This window comes from Borostomias antarcticus, assembly GCF_949987555.1.
Source record: "Borostomias antarcticus genome assembly, chromosome: 11".
Classification (NCBI taxonomy): Eukaryota; Metazoa; Chordata; class Actinopteri; order Stomiiformes; family Stomiidae; genus Borostomias; species Borostomias antarcticus.
Genome location: NC_140244.1, coordinates 4,169,273 through 4,193,328, shown reverse-complemented (window position 1 = coordinate 4,193,328; position 24,056 = coordinate 4,169,273). Strand labels below are relative to the sequence as shown.

Here is a 24,056-nt window from a genome sequence, read left to right as displayed (position 1 = left end):
GGAGACACAGCGACGCTAGACCAGAGACACAGATGGGACAGAGGGGACAGCAACGCTAGACCAGAGACACAGAGGGGACACAACGCTAGACCAGAGACACAGAGGGGACACAACGCTAAACCAGAGACACAGAGGGGACACAACGCTAGACCAGAGACACAGAGGGGACACAACACTAGACTAGAGACACAGAGGGGACACAACGCTAGACCAGAGAGACAGAGGGGACACAACGCTAAACCAGAGACACAGAGGGGACACAATGCTAGACTAGAGACACAGAGGGGACACAACGCTAGACCAGAGACACAGAGGGGACACAACGCTAGACTAGAGACACAGAGGGGACACAACGCTAGACCAGAGACACAGAGGGGACACAACGCTAGACTAGAGACACAGAGGACACAGCAACGCTAGACCAGAGACACAGAGGAGACACAACGCTAGACCAGAGACACAGAGGAGACACAACGCTAAACCAGAGACACAGAGGGGACAACGCTAGACCAGAGACACAGAGGAGACAGAACGCTAGACCAGAGACAGAGAGGGGACAGCAACGCTAGACCAGAGACACAGAGGGGACACAACGCTAGACCAGAGACAGAGGGGACACAACGCTAGACCAGAGACACAGAGGGGACAGCAACGCTAGACCAGTGGTGTGGAAAGAAGGGCAGACGAAAACACGACACGGAGAAGGAGCTGACCGAAGGGGACAAGTGGTGGACCTTGAGGGAATAATAACCCTTTGAAACGGAGCAATATTTGATCTAAAGGGAGATGGTTGGACTTATCATGCATACGCTGCCAACCAAACGTAACAGGTCATGTGATGTTTAAGCCGGGGGTGTGGCCTACCCTCTGGCGTGGACGTCTCTTTGCAGCGCGTGGAGCTGGAGGGCGCCAGGAGGCTGCTGGGGTTGGGCTGGTGCTCCGGAGACTTGACGATGGCGGACATGAGGATCTGTTGGCGGGCGGCGGCGGGGGTGGAGGGGGCCACTGCGTGCTCCTGGGCTTTGAAATGGGCGGCTGTGTAGAGATCGGACATGTTAGACGGCGGCCTCAGGTAGGGCTGGGTATCGATTCGAATTTCAAGAATCGATTTGATTCCGATTCAGAATCGATTATCACGATTCGATATCGATTCGGTTAGTGTTAATACAACTTTTTTTTTTTTTTTGCTGTAACCTTAATTGCATGACTGCCAAGTTATACAATACATCAATACTAGGGCTGGGTATCGATACTGATTTCCAAAAATGAATGAATGAATGAATCATTGAATTAATTAATGAACTATTTATTCCTTCATTTATTCATTCATTCATTAAATAAAAGATCGATTTTGGGATTCATTAATCGATTCCGAATCATTTGATTGATTTGAACCCAGCCCTAGTCTCAGGTCAAACTGGTCTAACTCATATTTGATATCTTGTTATATATATACTGTATATATATTTGTCCACTCCTCGACTAGTCCGGCTCAACGGATGTAGGTTTTGGGGATAAGCCTCATGTTTATTACTGGCCAATCGGTGGCGTCCATTACGTGAAACGACAACAACCTGCCAACCACTCCACCGAAGACGTGTGTGATCGGTTTATAGAAACACATCGTTTTACCCGCTTTTCCCTGAATCGTACCGAGTGCAGCCAGACCTTCCTCCAGCATTGGTGCAGTGAGAAACGAAGTGTGGAGATAACGTGATAGGACTGCTCCTCGACTAACCCCCGACCCCCTCCCACCCACCTTCGTCTCTCAGCGAGCGCAGCTCGATCCTCATCTTCTGGAGGGCTTCCTCCAGGTCCGAGCAGCGCGACCTCTCTTTCTCCCAGGCCACCTTCATGTCGCTGTACTGCATGGGCACCGCCAGCTGGCCCGGGGGGGGACCCGACGCCCCGTTCATGTTGGTGCCCACGTCCTCCCGGCGTCGGCCGAATATGCCCTGCGAACGAGAGGAAGTGGGGGGGGCGGGGGACGGTCACCTCTCTCAAAGTTACAGTCCGTGCCATCTGAGGCGTCCGCGAGGTCAGAAGTGTGGGCTGGTGATCTGGAGATCTGCGGCGTTTATGCTGGCAAGCCTCAAGTTGCCAGCTCACACTGTTGAACAAAGGCTCCGCCAGTGTGCATTTCTATGTAATACGTGTGTGTGTGTCTTGTGTGTCCACTCCACGCAGGGGATGAGGGTTAGTGTAATGTGTGTGTGTGCCTTGTGTCCACTACACACCTTCTTCTTCTTGGTGGGCTGCTCCATCTTAGCCTGGAGGAAGTCGATGAGCTTCGTCTGTTGGGAAATGGTGCCCTCCATCTTCACTTTCTCGTGAGAATAAACAGCCTAGGGTGGGATCAAGACAAAATTATATGTCACTGTGCCCTCGGGTTGAAAAAGTATTTCCCCTACTTATAGTGCTGTTCGGGGGTCAAATGACCCATACTGAATGGGGAGCGTTGTACAGACAAATAATAATCACTAGATGCACTAGTTGCACGAAGATCAAAATTATCCGGCTACGTAGGCTAGTCGCGGTATGTAGTAGGCTATGCCCACTTATAACAGGCACATAGTAGGCTATTCTCATCCACCACTGATGTAAAAAGTGAACAATTTCAGAATATTTACTGTTATAGTATACTTCTTATACTTATTTCTGGTATAGCTTACTTTGAAGTTTTATATCTAACTAAGGTTTAAATCTCTTAGTATGAAGATGCAATGTAGCATATATACAATTCAATGTACAGTAGCATACAGGTATATACAAATAAGTGTTAGAAATGAGTCCCTTGTTTTGAATCATTTTATAGTACCCATCTTGTCAACTCTTTAGTAAATACAGAATATAAAGTGCTACTGAGAGAGAAGAAAGAGTGTTTCAGAAAGAGTGATCCGACTCAAAATCCGATTCAGTCAATCAAAGCTGACAGCAAACAGTCTGATCTAATAATGTTTCTGCTACTTTATATGGGACTTTGCATTTCATTTGCTTTGAATTAATATATATATATATATATATATATATATATACACACTAACAATGTTGACATGAGGACCAATCATCCGTATTTCTAGTAAGCTGTTAATGCAAAATGTCAGCACAGTATTTAAGAACCTGGTGTGGACTGACCGGCTTCTCCACCTACAGCAAACTATCTGTGTGAATGTGGAACAACAGAACATAAACCTTGGTCTCGTGTTGATAAACCGTGTCGAGAATTTCCTGTGCATTAATCAATTGTCCATGCATTCCAGGTTTTTAATGCTATATAATGATTTACCTGTCATATCAACAACTGGAAGGGTGATGATGTCGCTTGCAGGATTTCAATTAATTTCAGTCCATTCAGAAATGTAATTCAAATTCCAATTCAGCAATTAAAATGTGACTTTTTAAAAACCATGTTTCAATTCATTTAAAATAAATCTTTATTTAACCAGCTTGGTTTATTGAGATAAAATCTATTTTTCAAGACACACCTGGACAGCAGCATCCATATTTAATTCCAAATCACCGTGAATTCAAAGGTGAAGTGAAAAAGTAGACGCTGATGTTGCCGCGTACCTGGATGTTCTCCAGCTGGTACTCCAGGTCGGTCCGCTCGGTCTTGAGCAGGTCCGTCTGGTCCAGGGCGTCCTGCAGACCCTGGGTCAGGCGGAAGATGTGGGTCTTCTGCAGGTCCATCTGCTGCTGCAGCTTGCCTTGCTGCGGGAGGTCAAGGGTTAGGGTTAGGGGCCCACGGCGGGGGCGTGTGACACATGTTCTCTACCTGCCACAGTCCCCTCTGCCGCCCCTACTACAGGTGCTACCCAGCTGGGTAACCTCCAGTGCATTCCTATTTCACAGAGTAAACCCATAGACAGTCTGTATATGAAGAGATTCAGACCCCCACGGAAGACTGAGAAGGAGGGATAACCGATATATCGGCAATCATATCGGCTGATGTTAGTCCTTTTTTAATATATTGCTATCGGAAAACATTGGCAAAACAGGGCAGAACGACCAATAATCATTTCTGTCAAGCTGCTGTTCTGTGTTGTTTTTGAGAGGAAACAATGTGGTAAATCTTATGATTTATCCGTTTTTCCACGTTTTGGAAATAGAGTGTTTGCATGTGTTTTTCAGTATTTGATTATCATAGGAACTTGTTTTTATACAGATCATATCGACATCTGTAAACATTGGTTATGTGTGTGTGTGTGTGTGTGTGTGTGTGTGAGAGAGAGTGTGTGTGTGTGTGTGTGTATTTGTGTGTGTGTGTGAGAGTGTGTGTGTGTATGGTCTCTACCTCATCCATCAGCCTCTGCTTCAGCTCCCTCTCGGTCTCCAGCTTCTGCTGTAAACTGCGAGCGTTCATCTCCAGCATGGCGTGCTTCTTCTCCAGGTCGTTCAGCTGCGCGCACACACACACGCACACACACACACACGCACACACACACACGCACACACACAACACACTGAGTATTGAAACACACAAGTACTCCACAAACTATACTGACGTACAAGAGGCATGCAGGGGTAATGAAGTCCCCTCTGGCAAAATCCTAAATTAATAAAATAAAAAAATAACAGTAACAAACTTTAAAGATTCTTAAAATACAAAGAATATGTTTAGTGGCTGAAAGGTTAGTTTCCAAATACAGATTAGGCCTAGTCCTAGTCCCTTGGTATTGGGAGAGACCAGACTCACGGTATCAGAGAGAGACTCCGCCTTGAGCCTCTGCTCCTTCAGGGCCTGCTGCAGGGCCACGATCTCCGCCTTGTGCTCCCTGACCGCCAGCTCCACCGCCTGGCGAGACTCGGTACTGCGCTGGTCTGCGCGCATCCTTAGCATTGGAAACACACCCATTTCACTTGGTTTACACTTGCAGTGCTGTGAGAGAGTGACCTGTTATTTAGGGCTGGGTAAAAAAAAAATCTAATGATTCAGAATCGATTCATGAATCCCAAAATCGATCTTTTATTTAATGAATGAATGAATAAATGAAGGAATAATTAGTTCATTAATTCATTCAATGATTCATTAATTTTTGGAAATCAGTATCGATACCCAGCCCTAGTATTGATGTGTTGCATAACTTGGTAGTCATGTAATTAAGGTTACAGCTAAAAAAAAAAAAAGGTTTTAGTAACACTAACCGAATCGATATTGAATCGAATCGTGTTAATCGATTTTGAACCTTGTGAATCGGAATCGAATCGATTCTTGAAATTCAAATCGCCCTACTGTTATTCCATTTCACTTGGTTTACACCTGCGGGAGTGTGTGTGTGTGTGTGACAGAGTGGCCCGTGATTTATTTTTTTGTATGCGTTTGTTACATCCTGTTTTCATCTAGTAGTCTATGGTTCCTTTGTGCTCTCAGATAGTGCGCTCGTGTGTGTGTGTATTTCTTTGCAGACGTTCAAACCTGTTCTGCTTCTCGTTGTCCAGCAGTCTCTGCATGTCCCTGGTCCTGCGCTCGGCCTGGCTCTTCTCGTCCTCCAGCGCCCCCCTCCACGCCTCCCACTGACGCTCCTTCTCAAGCAGCTCGTCGTTCAGGGACTCCAGCTCCACCACCTGCTCCTCCAGCATGCTGCACGTGGTCTTCAGGGTCTCGATGTTCTACAACGACAACGACAACAAAGCAGGCGTTGAACGTGTGTGCTCACTACTGACCTGTCAGACACTGCAGTTAAGCTTCTAACTCTGCACTACATCAGGGTTCTTAATGATTTTGACCTATTGAGTACTTCCATGACTTCCCAATGACTTAAAACCAAATTTCCTTGACCAAAAATGTAGAGCCCAAGATCCTGGGGCAAGATAAGACCCTGGGGCAAGATAAGATCCCTGAATAATTTTTCAAGATGTCCACCCACATCCATTGTATGACCAAAACGGTGGTAGAGCAATTATCAACTTTCTCGAAAAAATGCTAATTTTGTCAACGCTTTGATCTGAACCATTGTATATGATCATAAGTAACCTTAAAACAGGGCTAAACATGCATTTCCCCTTTACTACTCCTTTAATTGAAGTGTTGCAAATGATGTCCTCCAATGCAGCTACAAGCCGCCATCAATAGTTTAGAAAATCCACAGATGTATTGCGTAAGCTGAATCTGTTGCTTGGATTGATTGATAGCCTTACACATAAGATATTGCTAATAATAATTTACTAAAACAATATATTGACTTCTAAAGCCAGCTTTTGTAATGTCTATGATTTACTCGTCTACCACAATAATGTAATGTATTTTAATCAAAATATCCTAATTTGGGGGCTTTTCCCAGCAAAAAATTATGTACAGGTATGCAATTAGTTGCAATAAACTAGTTGCTTTCAATTACAGATCATGTAATTAATTAAATTAGTTGTATTAATTGAGTGACCTAATTATTTTTTACTAACTTTCCCAAGGCCTCGAAAACATTTCTGACTTCCAGGATTTTTCCAGGATTTTCCTGACCCTGGGAAACTTGTTGTATAGTAAATGTGTTTGTGTGTGTGTATGTGCGTATGCGAAAGGGACATTGTGTGATTGTTTTTTGTAGGCATGGACGGGGGAGGTTCAATTATAAGACGAGTCAGCTACATGGATATGATGCCCTGCTGCTCATGAATTCATGCATGGTGTCAGCCTGTCTGCCTCCCTGGCCCGGCTGCTAAGTGGAGGATGTGTGGCTCATGTTTGAGTCGACAGCCTGCTGACAGCCTTAGTAAAGCTCATGTGCTTTGTAAGAAAATGAAAACGAAATACAATTTGATTAGAATGAAGATTTCAAAAGTTATAGTTCTGGATAGCACTCACTACTATATTGTCTCATTTTAGATGAAGACTTTATCTGCACTGATCTGCCTAATATGTCGCAAATGTTCATGAGACTTAAAAGTTGTTATTTTAGTCATCTTTACTTCTGAAACATTCTCATTGATAGTCAAGTAAAGTAGTACTATAAAGTAATTGTTTTACAGGAGTGAGAGAAAGACAGAGAGAGTGAGTGTGTGTGTTTGTGTGAGTGTGTGTGAGTGAATGTAAGTGTGTGTGTGTGTATGTGCTTGTGTGTGTGCGTGAATGTGTATGGGTAGGTGTGTATGAGAGTGTGTGTGTGTGTGTGTGTGTGTGAGAGAGAGAGAGTGTGTGTGTGTGTGTGTGTGTGTGAGAGTGTGTGTTTGTGTGTGTGAGAGTGTGTGTGTGTGTGTGAGAGTGTGTGTGTGTGTTTGTGTGTGTGAGAGAGAGAGAGTGTGCATGTGTGTGTGAGTGTGTGTGTCTTACCTGCTTCTGGTTGTTGAGGTGCATCTCACGGTCAGCCACCTCCCTGCGGAGGCGGTCCAGGTCGTGGCTCAGCTGCAGACGGTCCTCCCGGTCCTCCGACGCCTCGTCCAGCTGCTTGGACAGGTAGAAGTTCTGACGGTTCAGCTCCGCGTTCTCCTGACTCAGCTGGGTCAGCTGCTCCTCCAGGTCTGTGATCACCTGGACACACACAAGCGCACACGCACACAGGCGTACAAGATGGTTAACATGATCACAGGACAGCATCGAGCGGCGACAGATGGGTGTTTAAGATCAAAACTACAACCTAAAATTCATATGTGAATTTCATATTCATAAATTCATATTCATATATTCATTCAATATGGACACAGCCCATAAACGCCACGCCGGCCAGCAGCTCCTTAGCTCGCTCTGTCATTCGGCTGGTCGGCCCACAAAAATGTGTTCTGCCTGCACTCTAGGAAATATCCTCACAATTTTAACAGAGAAATCTGTCTCAAGTTCTTTGTGTCATATCATAGGTTCTCTGTATTGAACACTTTAAAGGAATAAAAAAATAAATAAAAATAATAATAATAAAAAATATATATATAAAAAAAACACTTTAAAGGAATACCCGCGACCACTGATCAAATTTTTATAATGAAAATCAACTGATTTCGATCGCAGGTCAATCAATCAGCCCAACCCTAGTGAGTAACATGTATTGTAAGTATTTAGGCATCTGACTATGGCCATTAGCTCCGAAAAATGATTCCATTTACAATTGGATAATTGTACAGAATGTTTCTTTAAACAGCAGGAAACGTACAGTATAGTTCAACTAGTTCAACTACAGTTTTATACCTGTACTTGATTACTGTGACATATATTCAATAATGTTAAACCAGGCAATGACGCGGCAACTGTGCCACCTACACGTACAGCTGGACGAAATTGATAAATGTGATTAATTTGCGTTAATTTTTTATTAACGTGTTAATGTTTGCATCATTAATTAATCTAATTAACACGTTAAATTGACAGCCCTAATATATATATGTACCTATACGAGGGTCTGGAAAATCAATACAGTATTGTGGAAAATAATCTAAATTCTGTATACATTTTTTACACAGCTAATATATACAGTATAATGAGCTATCAATGTATATATATCTATATATACACATGGCTCAAAGACATGGGAAAGGGAACACTTAAATCATTCATCATCATCGTGGATCTCGATGAACAAAATATTCCAAGGTGAAAATCTTTAGCGATTACATTGTGTAATTCGTTGATAACAAAATGACCTACAGTAAGAACGGTCCATGGAAACCAAAATCATTAACCTATTGAGGGCTGGATGTGATGATTAAGTGTTCCTTTCATTTTTGAGCAGTGTATATACTGTAACTATGTTGATCTACTATCCTTCAAACAAAATATACTCACCACTGGGCATACTGCTTAAAACAATGCAAGTGCCACCATGACACCCTTACAGTAATTATAACAAATTTTATTTCAAATTGTATGGTCCTGAGGTGGGAATGGGAATGGTTTTGGATGTAAGCGTGTCAAATAACATTCTCATCAGCCATGGACGCTTTGTGCAATCATGGATCACAGGCAGGTGGATCTTGAGATGTCCTGATTACTGGGGATCACATTTGAGATGTCCTGATTACTCAGGATCACATTTGAGATGTCCTGATTACTCAGGATCACATTTGAGATGTCCTGATTACTCAGGATCACATTTGAGATGTCCTGATTAGTCGGGATCACATTTGAGATGTCCTGATTACTCAGGATCACATTTGAGATGTCCTGATTAGTCAGGATCACATTTGAGATGTCCTGATTAGTCAGGATCACATTTGAGATGACCTGATTACTCAGGATCACATTTGAGATGTCCTGATTACTCAGGATCACATTTGAGATGTCCTGATTACTCAGGATCACATTTGATGGCTCCACTTACCGAGCAACTCTCTCTCAGGGCGTCAAACTTGCGTTGGATGTCATCCCTGTGAGTCTGAGAGGGGAACAGAAGCAGAGGACTCGCCGTTACCCCAGAGAGAAAGCTAAAGGGCTAAATTACTCAATTCCGTTATTGATGGCAAATAAATATGTTTCTAAATGTACACGGTGGCTTGCTGAGATGTTCAACTTTTGTAGTGAATGAAATTTAGCGGTGCTGGTTGTTAGGGGCACAGGGTTTTTCCTCCATTCAAATTTGGGAGATGGGCGCCTTGCCCCCCTCCCCCCCAAAGCTGCCTTGCTGTTTTTCCAAGCCGCCTCCAAAAATCGTCAAAACCCTCCGTTAATTTAAAGGTGCTGCACTTTGTAGAATGTAGTGGCATCTTGTGGAACAGACTTGGCAGGAATATACGTTAATTGGTGTGTATTTCCATGAAAATAAGAAGCGTTGTTTTCGTCACCTTAGGATGAGCCCTTTATATCTATGTGTTCTGAGGAAGCCAAATTGTGTGTTCTCACCCTGAGGGAGATAGAAAGTGTGTTCTCACCCGGAGGGCGGTGATCTCCTCCTCGGCCTCGGCGGTGGTCTCCTCCAGCTCAGTCTTGGCCTGCTGCAGCTGTCCCTCCAGGGCGTGGCGAGCGGCCTGCAGCCCGCTGATCTGCGACTCGCGCTCCTGCAGGGACAGCGTCAGCTCCGTCACCTGCCGCTTGATCTCCAGCTTCTGCTCCTCGTGCTCCAGGCCCATCTGTCGACAAGTCAAGAAACATGAGGAAGAACGCGGAGGAAACAATGAGGAAGAACACTGAGGAAACAATGAGGAAGAACACTGAGGAAACAATGAGGAAGAACGCAGAGGAAACAATGAGGAAGAACACTGAGGAAACAATGAACAATGAGAAAGAACTCATAAAATGCCACTTTGCACATAGTAATATTATGCTTATTTTTAATGATTCCCTGTGCTGGTTTTAGGAATGTACTGTATGTTGTTGTGTTAACTTGTGTTGACTGTCGGGCTAGTCTAAGACGATTTTCTGTAACGACGGACAATAAAGTTTTCTGAATCTGAAACATGAATTTCAGAAAAAAACAAACAAAGAATGGTCTGCAGGGGTGGAATATTACTGACAGACCACACGTTTAAGCAGGACATAATAGTATCTACTAAACAGAGAAATAGGACAAACGTGCGCAAGGATACGGTGCACACAAATTCACATAAAAGAAAAGTGCAGGCTTGATTAGTCGGGGTGTGGCTAGGATAGGGATGCTTGCGTGTTTGGTATTAAATACCTAACCTGACGTGCCAGATGGTCTGTTCCATTCAACCATCTGGGTTCGTTGAAGACTTTTTGGAAAAGGGCGGGCCTTTCAAAACTTCTTGGCAGGTGATTGGTTGAACCATCTGTCTATCACTGTCTATTACGGGCTAACTTCCACCAATCAGATCAACAAACCATAATGGCCGGGTTTCCCGAACGTCGCGAACGAGTTAAGAAGCACTTAACTCCAAAGTACTTCTTAGCTCCCATACAAAGGGTTGCTTAAGAAGAGATCCTTAAGATGGTTCGTTATTGGGAAACCCGGCCAATATCGTTTCTTGCTGTTGTCACACCTAAACCACGCCTCTTAGAACACTGATTGGCTAGATCGATTTCTGATCTAGCACAAACTGATCTCTATTGAGCTTTGCCAGACTGATGAGTGGAGTGAAAGGATGTGAGCTCGGGAGATCATGATGGTCTCATGAGGCTACTAAATACCTTCCTCTCCCACACACAATCAGCCTGAGTGCTCAGATAGGAGGTGGGCACTTGAACTTGAACACTTGAACCAACACATGAACAATTGTAAACCTTGCCTATACAATAGACAATAACAATTGACTCTTGCTTATACAATAGACGATAACAATTGACTGTTCAACTGTATACTAATTTTACCGCCTATATTACAGTCACAGTCACCCATGTTGCATATCTTTTTGCAGATATCCTAAAGCTGTGTTTGAACCATAAACAATGGTGCCTGAGACGAGCTCCACCAGTGTAAACTGAGCAAACAGCGACTCCCTTTGACGCTTGCAGTGATGAATTAAAGGTCTCTGGTGTCGCATACGCTGGTCTGGTGGTGATGGAATGGTCCAGTGTAGTTTGGCCCCCCTAGTCTCACCTCACAGAGTCTGGTCTCCGGCGGGTTTGGGCTCGAGTCTCACCTCACAGAGTCTGGTCTCCGGCGGGTTTGGGCCTGAGTCTCACCTCACAGAGTCTGGTCTCCGGCGGGTTTGGGCCTGAGTCTCACCTCACAGAGTCTGGTCTCCGGCGGGTTTGGGCCTGAGTTTCACCTCATGGAGTCTGGGCTCCCTGGCGGGTTTGGACCCGAGTCTCACCTCACGGAGTCTGGGCTCCCTGGCGGGTTTAGACCCGAGTCTCACCTCACGGAGTCTGGTCTCCGGCGGGTTTGGACCCGAGTCTCACCTCACAGAATCTGGTCTCCGGCAGGTTTGGGCGCGAGTCTCACCTCACGGAGTCTGGTCTCCAGCTCCATCAGACGGCTCCTCTTGCTCTGCTCCTGCTGGCTCATCTTCTCCAGGTGCTCCTCCAGCTTGGCGTTCTGGGCCTCCAGCTTCCCGGCCTGGGACTCCAGGTAGAACTTCTGCTGCCGCAGCTCCGAGATCATCTCCTCCTGGGCTTTCCTACCACAACCGAAGAGAAACGCGCAGCAGAGCTGAGGTTAGTTTAAGGTTAGGCTACCGAGAGTAAGCTAGCTAAGCCCTCATTCACAGTAACTAGCTTGTGAAACTGTATGCATGTTGAAAAACTATAAAGCTATTATTTGTCGGTTTGGTCAGAAATTGACAATATTTGGTCAAATAAAGTGGTTAAAAACTTTATTTGGTTCATGTTGACGGGGAAAATTGTATGAGTAACTGGCTGCAGAGGGGCAGAGTGGTTTCGGGTGGTCGTTCCAGAGGGAAGGAGCGTCCGGCAGGCGCTGGTAGGGGAGGAGGGGGGCGGGTTATAGGGGGGGGGGGGGGGGGGCAGAAGTGGTCGAGTCACACGCCTACGTATTGTTTTTCGTCGTTCTTTATGGGAAGGCACTGGTGGAACGAGAGGGGAGACAGCTGGAGTGGTTAGTTTGTTTGATAAAACAAGATGGCCGTCATACTCACATGTTTTTCTGGGTGTAAATACTGCTGTTAGCAGCTAGCTTGTTGGCCTCGGAGAGCTCACCGATGCGCTGCTCCAGGTTCTTCATCTTGGAGTCCATGGCGTTGATGGTCTGGAGACACACAATCGCACCCATTCAAAATATTTAACTTATGCTTGTAGACGGTTTGCGATCCGGACAACAATGCACTGCGCTGAAACCACGAAGTAGTGACAGTCTCAAAACACACCTCTTCATACAGGCATACTCACTATAATTTTGGAATTTTTATATTTATATTTATAACCGTTTTGTTATTGTTGTAACTTTGTGTCTGTGTTTACTTGTTTTTAACCATGTACGGTGACCTTGGGTGTTATGAAAGGCGCCTTGAAATAAAATGCATTATTATTATTAGTCCATTACAACTCGGCAGGGAAATGCTGCAAACATGCTTTTGCACTTGTGAGCATATTTTTTCTTGAGCCTAATCTTGTGTGCATGTACACTAGGTACGTGTTAGAGATGTGAGTGAAGGAGAATAACAGAACATCAAGTTAATCTGAGGGTTACTTCTGTTCTTTCTCCTGCGCCATCAGAGATGTCATGGCTCTTTTTGTGGTGAAGGAATATAGGCTATTCTATTGCTCTTTTAGACTGCCTGTATTAGTCAATCTTTGCCAGAAATGATTACACACACTTCCCAGGTATGTTTGTGGATAAGCAAACTGCTAGCGCTTGCTACCTCTACTCGCTCGTTAAGACATTCCTGCTGACAGCTAGCTGCATACACCAATGTGTATCACGTGATACCAGTGAAGTTTCAATGGTCATGCAGCCTGTACAGTCTAGCACTAGATTTTAAATTAGTAACACAAGGAACGTATTTCGCGTAACGTTAGACGTGTTTTGGGATTTTTATAAACATATGTGACCTGGTCTGGAGGTTTCGTCCTGATGTCGGCAGTACTCAAAATGCGCTAGAGGGCAAAATATGTTTTATTAATTTTATTTTTTTTAAACTTATTTTTTTTATTTTTTTCAGTTGCCCAAAACAGTGTATATTCAAAACTTTTCCAAAACATTTGGATAATTCCAAACCATTTCCAGGCCTGAAAAACAGTTTTTCTATTTTCATAAATTTTCCAGGAATTTCCTGACTGTGGGAAGCCTGAGATAAAAAACAAAACAAACAACGCTGGATCAATCATGATGCCCGTACCGCTTTCTGTTCGCCGATGAGCTTGCACTTCTCTCGAGATTCTTCCTGGTGCTGGGCCCGTTTGGACTCCAGGCTGTCCTTGTCGGCCAGGTCAGCCTTCATCTGGGCCTCCAGAACCTTGTTGAACAGTGCAGACATGTTACCGGTCTAGTCAATCGTTTTTCATTCACAATTCTGGAATAATGCAATTCCAAATGATTCCAACCCCAGAAACAGACTAGCGCTCCATTCTCAATGAGAGCTTAATTGTTCTACTTGCCTTAATTTTGTCCTCGTAGAGCCTCTCCTTCTGCCCCAAGTGAGCCTCCATCCTCTGGGCTGTAGCCTGGGTCTCCCTTAAGTTCTCCTCCAGCTCCTACATGAGGAAACCACACACGCGCACGCACGCACGCACGCACACACACACGCTACTGAGGTTTTGTTCAAATCACTAGATGTATAACGACGTAGACAGTTAGTCTCTGGAATCAACTTTCAGACTCTATGAGTGCCTGAGGCCCCACCCCCAACCCTGCCTGCCCCCTATGTCACCTGTCACTTTACTATAACAGGGCAATGTATATTATGTATATATATTATACAATGTATATTATTATATAGTATATAATGTATGTATATTTTTTTTATTATTGTATTATTGTATGTATATATATTTTTAATCTTGTATGCATGTATATTGTATATATATGTATTTTTTACTCTTGTATGCATGTATATTGTATATATATGTATTTTTTACTCTTGATCTATTCTGCACCTTCTCTGTTGTTCTTGCTGCTGTAACGCCCATATTCCCCCCCTGGGGATTAAAGTTGATCTAATCTTCTCTTTGCAGAGCTGTGACGGCAGCAGCGCTGCCCGCTCATGATGGCCCCCGGGCAGGAAGTGTGTATGCAGTCAGGAAGTGTGTACGCAGTCAGGAAGTGTGTACGCAGTCAGGAAGTGTGTACGCAGTCAGGAAGTGTGTATGCAGTCAGGAAGCGTGTGTACAGGCCAGGGTGAGAGGCCTTCTGTGTGAGGGTTGACTGTGCGGAAAACCCCCACGGGGGTGAGCCGTCTCTCTGCTCCCTCACCAGGATCTTGTCGGCCATCTGCTGGATCTGCTGGGACTTGGTCTGAATGTCGTCCTTCAGCTTGTTCTCCCGTCGCTCCACCATCTCCAGCCTCTTCACCTGGTTCTCCAGGGTCTTCCTGCCCTCCTAGACGCCAGGCCACAGAATCGGGTTAAAAATCGACATTGTTTCTAATTCCTCACTAGCTTTATTACAACCTAACCCTAATCCTCCACTGACTCCACATTGTAATTCTCCAAAACGGTTTCTCACCCGTTACCCAATGTTACTTCACAACTCATGTAATCGCAATGGATGTTGGACATTGTTATACAAACCGAGATCAAGCTACATCAAACAGGTTCTATATTTGTACCCTCATCTATTACTATTTAGTCACTATTTCACGTTCTGAATTGAACCGACCCCTTATTCCCCGATAACATTTAGCTTTGTAGCTAAGCTAGCCAGCTTGAATAGACTCAAAATATCTGGCCAATTTGGCGACCACCGATCGGTCATTTGGAGTGAAAATCAGCCAATTAAAATCGGTGTCCGATCGTTTGAAGCATCACTAGTAAAAAGTGTTATAAAAAATAAAGCTGAATTGAATTGAAAATTGAATTCCTTATGGGCCACATGTAGGCCTAATATAAATATAAGTGTACACTGTCGACTTCAACTTCATCTTCACTGAAATGATTCCGCTCCATTAGAAGTAGTTCTTGGGGGCAGGTAGAGGTGATTGTTTTTGAACCAGGGGAACGTTAAAAAAAAAAAAAAAAAAAAATATATATATATATATATATATATATATATAGCTTTCTTTATTGGCTTTTGCAAAAATATACAGTTGTATCATGTGGAAATTTACAAAAGGTAAGAAAAAAATAAAATAAAATAAAGAAACTTAATAGAAAAAGATGAAGATGAACCAGGGGATGTTTACCTCGGTTTCTCTCAGGAGTCTGCACATAGAATTTACTAAAAATGTAACTAGAAATCCACCAGTCAGCTGACTTATTCCTTTGACGGTCAATCCAGTCAGTGGTCAGTGTGGAGATTGGGATGTGAGTGGGGGGTCAGCGGGGAGACGGGAGGGGCAGAGCGTTACTGGTGGTGATGGTTGTTCACCTCGGTTTCTCTCAGGCGTCTGCGGAGGGTGTCGCTGGGGTCCGTCTTGCCGCGGAGGCGTTCCAGCTCGCGCTCCAGGCGCTCCTTAGCCTGACGGATGTTCTGCAGCAGCTCCGTGGCTTCCGTGCTCGCCTTCACAGCCTAGGGGTCAAAGGTCAGAGGGGAGGCTTTTTACAAGACTACCTCATTAAAGAGGATCCCACTCACCCCCTGAACAAGTCATTCCAGCTACTACCATCAGGCCGTCGCTATAAAGTTCCCCTGGCCAAGAAAAACACTTATTGGGAAGTTGGGAACTCCTTTATTCCCACTGCCATACAGATTTTAAAAAAAATAATGAGGAAGAACTCTTACACACGCACTATGCCACTTTGCACATAGTAATATTATGATTATTTTTAATGGTTCCCTGTGCTGGTTTTAGGAATGTACTGTATGTTGTTGTGTTAACTTGTGTTGATTGTTGAGCCAGTTTAAGATGATTTTCTTTAACGACAAAGTTTTCTGAATCTGAAGACGTTGTAATTGAAAGCAAAGCTACATGGACGCGCTGCCGTGCGAGGGATTTAGAAGCGAGAACTCGTCCTCCGCACGGACCGAGGCGTCCACGCTCCCTGCTTGTCGCCTGGTGCCGTTCAGTAAACCAGCGACGTTCGTCAACAAAATGTCCGAAAGAAGACGTGCGCAAGAGGGAGGGAGAAGAACGCAAGGCAGCCCATCATCAGGCTGAGTGAGCTACTCAACGTTTACACTGAGACAAATAAAAACAGCTGACAAAACAAACGGCTCGATGCTCAGTTTCATCATCATCCATTTGACTGAATAATTAATGAATACGGGTCATAAATGCAGCTACAGTACCTGGCAGGGCAGCTGTCAGGCGCAAATACATCTGCCAACAATTGAAATCCCATCCCTTTTGCCAGTGTCATGTTGTATTGTATTGTATGCATTCTATATTGTGCATGAAGGCTAAATTATAATATGTTATAAGGCTATGCAGTGTAAATAAAATGTACATGTATTTCTGCATTTAAGCACATGGGTGTATAAAGTAATGAAATGCATTTACTGAGGATTTCTTAAGTCAGTCACCAACTTTCTAATATCAAATTGGAGAAATACTGTATCAGCCTAAGGCAAATGAATGGGGTCCATGGTGCTTTTGAAATTCAGTCATTAAAATGATGCCCTTTAGACCTATTAACTGGAGAAATATTGAACAAAAATGTACTAGAACTAACAAATATATCCTCAAAGAGCCACTTAAACAAGTCAAAATATTCCCTCTTAAATAATCACAACCTATTAATGTTTCATCACAAACGCAACGGCTTTGACTTCATGATCAGCAGCATTGGCGTCATTCCTGAAGATCTCTTTATCACTTGCATATAGTTTACTTGCACTTCTATGGAATCATTCGGCACCATGCTAAAAAATGACTCAAATTCATTAATGGCAGGTTAATGACTCAATTTCATTAATGGCAGGTTAATGACTCAATTTCATTAATGGCAGGTTAATGACTCAATTTCATTAGTTCTTCAGGATCATTCAGTACTCTTAAAACTCAGCTAGAGACTCATCTTTTCAGACAGGCCCCATGTGTTTTTACTTGTTTTTATGTCCTTGTTTTTATATGTGTGTTTCTTCCATTGTTTGATAATTGTGAAGCACTTTGTGACCTTTGATCTTTGAAAGGTGCTATAGAAATAAAAAATATGCTTACTTAATGTATTAATGGCCGGTTAATTTACAGTACTTAGGTTAATATGCACGTTTTTTTGTTTCCTTTGATTTTATTTCGATACTGTGAGATTTGACCATGGTTATTATGTTCAGGGAAGTGCCGGTGGAATCCGACGTCATTTCTTTCACGGTTTAAGAACGTCGATCGTGCTGCCATTAAGGAGAAACTAAATCGATGTTTGTTTTCGGTGGTCGGGCGGCCCTGGGGCGGCCCTGGGCGGAGAAGCGGCCCCGCTGTGTTTCTTGATCACCAGTGACACTGGCAGGCTTGGGGGTGGACGATGAGGAAATCGAGCAGAAAATCGCATTTACTGTCGGGACACAGTGGCGGGCCTACGTGGACTTACAGTACAGCTGCAACTGTGCCTCAACAGTTTTCTGTGACGCGAGGCCATTTTCTGAAAGTGTCAATGTCATTTTATTTCTATAGCACCATTCATACAAATCAATGTAGCACATAGTGCTTTACATAAAAAGAGATGAATAAAAACATAAATAATGTAAACAGAATGAGAACAGATTAAAAAGAAATAATACAATTAAAAGAATTAAAAACTAAAAATGGTCCAATAAGAATTAAAAACTAAAAATGGTTCAATGGTAGGAGAAATACTGGGAAACTAAGATTTTCAACCCTTCATAATCTAATCTAAATATATCATAACAGTTTGGCCTGGTATCCTATGGCAATGGAAGCCTTACTTGTCAAAGGGTGATGGCAGCGGCACCAGTCATTTTCATTAGACCTGATGAAGGTTAACCATTCATCTGGACCCATTAAGCATTTTTGTTCCCAACCTGGAAGTCCTCTGCATGCAGATGAAATAAAACCCCCATAAAACTATGAAGAGGAACGTTACCTTGGAGAGTTTATCCTGGAGCTCCTGAATTTTCGTTTGCTGCTCAGCATTGGTCTGAAAAACAGAATGACATATTGGACAGAGTGTGAAAGAGGAGGTTGAACAGACAAACACTATTCTACATTAAAAAAATACAAAAGGAAAGAAGGTTATCGGTTACTGATTTGTAATGTAGTTCAAGGCAGGAAGCGCAGGGTGTGATCTTACCGGTGTCATTATGCCGTCATGTGAAATACATCGCATTCTCAAACCGAATATTGAAACAAAAGCTCCATTTGAGCCAGAACTATTTCGCCGAACACACTACACCATACCTTTTGCACTGTAATAAGGAGCTAGCTTACTACTGCACGGATCGGTTAAATGTTGGTGTGTACGGATCGGTTTAATTGAGGACAAAGCGACATTTGAGCTAAACTTGCTATGACAGCGGCGTTCCCCTTTAATGCGTCTGCCACAGGAACGACTGCATATTGTAACACAATGAGTCTGAATTCATCAGTGAGTGAAAATGTCTTAATTTATTGCTTTCAAACTAAACGGATAGTAGTTACAAACAGACACACGCACGCACGGATCCATGGACATGCGACGTACCTTCTCCAGTTTGGTGAGGAGCTCCTCCACCTCCGTTTTCCCCTGTTCCTTTGCCTTGAACAGCCATGACGACAGATTAGCACAACGCGCTACCAACCAGCTGCTTTTATCATCACAGGCTACTTCTAATATAGTTGGCAAATGCATAGATCTTATTCAAATGACTACAATCACATTAGCAGAGCAGATACAAGCTTATTTAAAGATAAACCTTTATTGTGGCAGTGCCACAGCGGGTTTTTTATTGCAATACACAAGATGCTTTCTTTTCATTATCTGCTGAAGTGTCTGTCAAGACTGCCTCAGTCCCCTGATAACTTTCCCCGCCTGCACGGACACACACACACACGCGCGCACACACACACACACGCGCGCACACACACGCGCGCACACACGCGCGCACACACACACACACGCACACACCTTCTGGATCCTCTGCTGGTAGTCCACCGCCTTCCTCTTCAGGTCCTCACTAGTCTGTCTGGAATCCCGGAGCTCGGATTCGTAAAGGTCACTTCGCCGCCGGGCAGCGGAGAGGTCCTCCTCAAGCTGCCGGATGGTGACCTGCATCTCCTCCAGCTGGGCATGGTACTCCTGCAGCCCAGGGAGAACGGACCGCCACCGCCCGGTGGAGAAAGACAGACAGACACAGATAGATTCATCGAAAGATTCATAGTAGGGGTGTGACGATATATCGCGCCACGCAATATTACGATGCAAAAACGCGATGATATGCATCGTCGAGATGCGAAACTGTCTCGCAGTAAAGAAGAATTTAATAAATAATAATAATACACTTTTTTATTTTTTTATTTACTGATATAAAGCGACTTTGGGTACCCAGAAAAGCGCTAAACAAACATTACAAAATGGAACTATAGGGTAAATAACAGCATTGTTTTGAATTTTGTGTTTTTCGAATACATTTTTTTCCAGTCGTATATTCATCAAGTCAAGTTTTGTTAAAAATATTGTTATATCGTATCGATATTGTGAACCCAATATCGTGTATCATATTGTGAGATTTTAGTATAATTTCTCTCATTTTCTCTCATGTTGCTTCACTTGTACCACTTGTTCTTGTACTTCCATTTCTTTATACAAATATAACAAAATCACATCCAGGAAAGCGGTATAAGGTTTATGAGCAATCGCTATTGCCCTCTACTGGTCTGGAACGGTATTAAATCTCATGTTACAAATGGAACCTCATGCTACGAACGTGACGGACACACGTCACATATAGAATGACTTAGAATTACTTACTATTATTATTTTTTAAAGTTGAGATCATATCGTTTTAAACACGTGGTATTGTAAAAGTATTGAAGTATCGATACTTTTGACAACCTGCTGGCTTTACACGGTGAAACTTTCATGCAACTAGTTGCAGGTTGCAAATTGCATTCAACATATTTTCAATGCAACTTGACAGTTACACAAAGCAATTCAAAAAATAATCAGTCTCATGCAACTGATTTATCTAGTATTTATTTCACGAAAATTAGCTAGCTAGATTGGTCATTTTCATCTGTCAAATTGTTTTCTCACTAGAAACAGTCGTAGTAGTAGTTTATAATCGTAATAATAGTAGTTTAAAATATATAATATATATAGTTTATATATTATTCTCTTCGATTTAGCTAGTTTGTCGAGTTGAAATCGGTTGATCGATTAATCAACTATGACATTATCATCTGACACGTTATATCAGTGTTTTGATTGTCTGTTGCGTGAAACTAGTTTCACAAAGTTGAAAACTTTGCAACTGTTGCGGCTGAGTTTCAGACACATTTCAAGTGCGTTGCAGAGGGCTTTTCACCATGCCGCTCAATCGCAACATAGTTTCACCTAAGTTTCAAGCAACTACAGTTGCGTGAAAGTTTCACCGTGTAAAGCCAGCCTTAGCTACTGTATCTAGTTGATTACAAAAGAAATGGAAAACATTGTATTCAGTCCTATTTTGTTAAACAAAATGCTGGTCCCCTGGTCCATCACAAGCTAGGTTCTCAGTGGCTGTTAAGGAACCGTGTAGTTTTTAGACGTCGGTGCTGACGGGTGAAGATGAGGAGAACCAGCGGTCAAGTTTCAAATGAAAAAGTTGGTAGCACCAGTGCCACCAGTGGGAAATGATAGTTTTGAACCCTGAGGTTCCATTTGTAGAACAGATTTTGTCTTTGATATTTGTGCAAAGATTGAGTTATCCTACATTAATCAAAGGGGGGGATTTAATCTCAATATATACTCATAATGTCAGTGTTCAGAAGATGGCACTTCACTAGTAGTTGCATTTGAAACTGTGGACATTCTACCTGCTCCTTGATCTTGGTCATTTTCATCTGTCAAATTGTTTTCTCACTAGAAACAGTCGTAGTAGTAGTTTATAATCGTAATAATAGTAGTTTAAAATATATAATATATATAGTTTATATATTATTCTCTTCGATTTAGCTAGTTTGTCGAGTTGAAATCGGTTGATCGATTAATCAACTATGACATTATCATCTGACACGTTATATCAGTGTTTTGATTGTCTGTTGCGTGAAACTAGTTTCACAAAGTTGAAAACTTTGCAACTGTTGCGGCTGAGTTTCAGACACATTTCAAGTGCGTTGCAGAGGGCTTTTCACCATGCCACTCAATCGCAACATAGTTTCACCTAAGTTTCAAGCAACTACAGTTGCGTGAAAGTTTCACCGTGTAAAGCCAGCCTTAGCTACTGTATCTAGTTGATTACAAAAGAAATGGAAAACATTGTATTCAGTCCTATTTTGTTAAACAAAATGCTGGTCCCCTGGTCCATCACAAGCTAGGTTCTCAGTGGCTGTTAAGGAACCGTGTAGTTTTTAGACGTCGGTGCTGACGGGTGAAGATGAGGAGAACCAGCGGTCAAGTTTCAAATGAAAAAGTTGGTAGCACCAGTGCCACCAGTGGGAAATGATAGTTTTGAACCCTGAGGTGCCATTTGTAGAACAGATTTTGTCTTTGATATTTGTGCAAAGATTGAGTTATCCTACATTAATCAAAGGGGGGGATTTAATCTCAATATATACTCATAATGTCAGTGTTCAGAAGATGGCACTTCACTAGTAGTTGCATTTGAAACTGTGGACATTCTACCTGCTCCTTGATCTCCTGCAGCTTGTTGCTTTGCTCCCGGATGTCGTGGAGTAGCTGCAGTGCTTTGTCATCTTCCTCGGAGACCTCGACACGTGCTTGCTCCAAACTGCGCTTCAAGCTCTGCGGAAACACAAGCACAAACAACGTGGTGATGACGGGTGACGCTGCGTTCAGGTTGGTCCAGAGAAAAGGACACGCTGGGTGCGATGGATTCTATTTCAAATCTTATCAACATAAAAAATAAATACGGAAACTTGCCAACGACTGTATATAACGTTCCTTTTTTAATGACAGATTAAATTGTTGGGAACATTATATTCCAGCTTCAGGAAACTAGGCTTAAGTCTGAAAAAGGGCTGGACCAGGTCAAAAGCCCTGATCTGATCCAGACCCCAGTTAGCAGAGGGCGATCACCATCTGCTAACTGGTAACGCTCAGGAACACAACACAGTATTCAATGCACCAACCAACTCTGAAACACAAACTGTAAAGTAGCCTAAACACTGGGCTTTATTAAAAAGGGAATCCTGAATGTAGACGGGGAAGAACGGTACAGCTCAAAATGTCTGGATATGTTGCTTATAGGACTTATTTGTTCTGGTCAGCCATCGCTGTACCGGTTTACATACAGCCAAGCAGGAATGTAGCGATAAACGATCCACCTAGACTAGCCTAACGAGGCTGTGTGCGATCTGAGGAGCCTTTTCTGCTGCACTGTTGATCAGATGCATTTGATGTCAGATGTAAATTGGAAAATCATGTGTTTTTGGGCTTTAGGCTCCAGTAGTCTGCAGTTAGATGTGTTCAAAGACGCCGCCCAATCGCAGAAAATGGGCCTAATGTAGCGCCCTGCAAGGCGCCGCTTCATCTTCCACAGCTGAAAGGCACCTGGGTATTTTCAGAGGCGGCCGTTTGTCGAGGGCTTGGGATTGGAGTCTAACAAGCAGGATGCGTTTTGAGGCGGGGGAGCTGTGGCTCAGGAGGTAGAGCGGGTCGCCCAATGATCGTAGGGTCGGCGGTTCGAATCCCGGGCAAAGACACCGAACCCCAAATTGTATACCAAAATAACCATGCCATTTCCTACAGTATATATTGTAGTGCTTTTAGTAGGGATGGGTATCGATTCAAATTTCAAGAATTGATTCGATTCCGATTCACAAGGCTCAGAATCGATTATCACATTCGATTCGATATCGATTCGGTTAGTGTTACTAAAACCTGTTTTTTTAGCTGCAACCTTAATTACATGACTGCCAAGTTATGCAACACATCAATACTAGGGCTGGGTATCGATACCGATTTCAAAAATTGAATGAATGAATGAATCATTGAATGAATGAATGAACTATTTAATTCCTTCATTTATTCATTCATTCATTAAATAAAAGATTGATTTTGGGATTCATGAATCGATTCAGAATCATTTGATTTTTTAAACCCAGCCCTAGCTTTTAGGTGGTCGTAGGTGGCCATTAAAGGCAGGATTGTAAATGTATCTTTAATGTGCCCCCTTGGCAAAGAGTAGGCTTCATCTTCCTCTACAGTATATACAGTATATTGTCCTGGGGTTTATGGTTAGAATAAACTCATCTAGCTACAGTAGGATAATATACGCGTGCTCACGCTGCACTCCGTTATGTAGGTGGCGAGGTCTTGCTCCAGGATGCCCCTCTGGGTCTCCGAGGCCTTCAGCTCCACATCCTTCTGGTGGAGCACTGATTCCAGGTCAGTCATCTTACGCTGAAACCTGGAAATCTCCTGCTCCATCTGGTCAACCAAACATAGTATATCAGATTTCAGTGCTTCAGAGATCTGCTTAAAAAGGTATGGTAATGACAATTTTGTACATTCATGAAGTTTCTCTGCTAATTATTAATAATATAATTTTATCTCCTCGCAGAGATCGGATTTCATGGGATTAAACTTTGAG

The 24,056-nt window shown here is 43.1% G+C and overlaps 1 protein-coding gene across 1 annotated transcript in view; it reads right to left on the bottom strand.

The window, feature by feature from the left end:
- Window positions 1–24,056, bottom strand: part of cita (citron rho-interacting serine/threonine kinase a) — a gene marked incomplete at its 5' end in the record, with an annotated part of 58,639 nt that overhangs the window by 20,486 nt on the left and 14,097 nt on the right. The window contains 21 exons of the mRNA XM_084445900.1: window positions 865–1,035; window positions 1,760–1,955; window positions 2,238–2,345; window positions 3,571–3,711; window positions 4,295–4,399; window positions 4,697–4,832; window positions 5,417–5,610; window positions 7,265–7,462; window positions 9,240–9,293; window positions 9,787–9,984; window positions 11,760–11,934; window positions 12,412–12,521; window positions 13,612–13,728; window positions 13,871–13,966; window positions 14,685–14,810; window positions 15,798–15,938; window positions 18,410–18,463; window positions 19,007–19,060; window positions 19,430–19,600; window positions 22,127–22,246; window positions 23,750–23,893. Of these exons, the coding sequence (XP_084302026.1) occupies window positions 865–1,035; window positions 1,760–1,955; window positions 2,238–2,345; window positions 3,571–3,711; window positions 4,295–4,399; window positions 4,697–4,832; window positions 5,417–5,610; window positions 7,265–7,462; window positions 9,240–9,293; window positions 9,787–9,984; window positions 11,760–11,934; window positions 12,412–12,521; window positions 13,612–13,728; window positions 13,871–13,966; window positions 14,685–14,810; window positions 15,798–15,938; window positions 18,410–18,463; window positions 19,007–19,060; window positions 19,430–19,600; window positions 22,127–22,246; window positions 23,750–23,893 (2,809 nt within the window). The remainder of the gene's footprint in view (window positions 1–864; window positions 1,036–1,759; window positions 1,956–2,237; window positions 2,346–3,570; window positions 3,712–4,294; window positions 4,400–4,696; window positions 4,833–5,416; window positions 5,611–7,264; window positions 7,463–9,239; window positions 9,294–9,786; window positions 9,985–11,759; window positions 11,935–12,411; window positions 12,522–13,611; window positions 13,729–13,870; window positions 13,967–14,684; window positions 14,811–15,797; window positions 15,939–18,409; window positions 18,464–19,006; window positions 19,061–19,429; window positions 19,601–22,126; window positions 22,247–23,749; window positions 23,894–24,056) is intronic.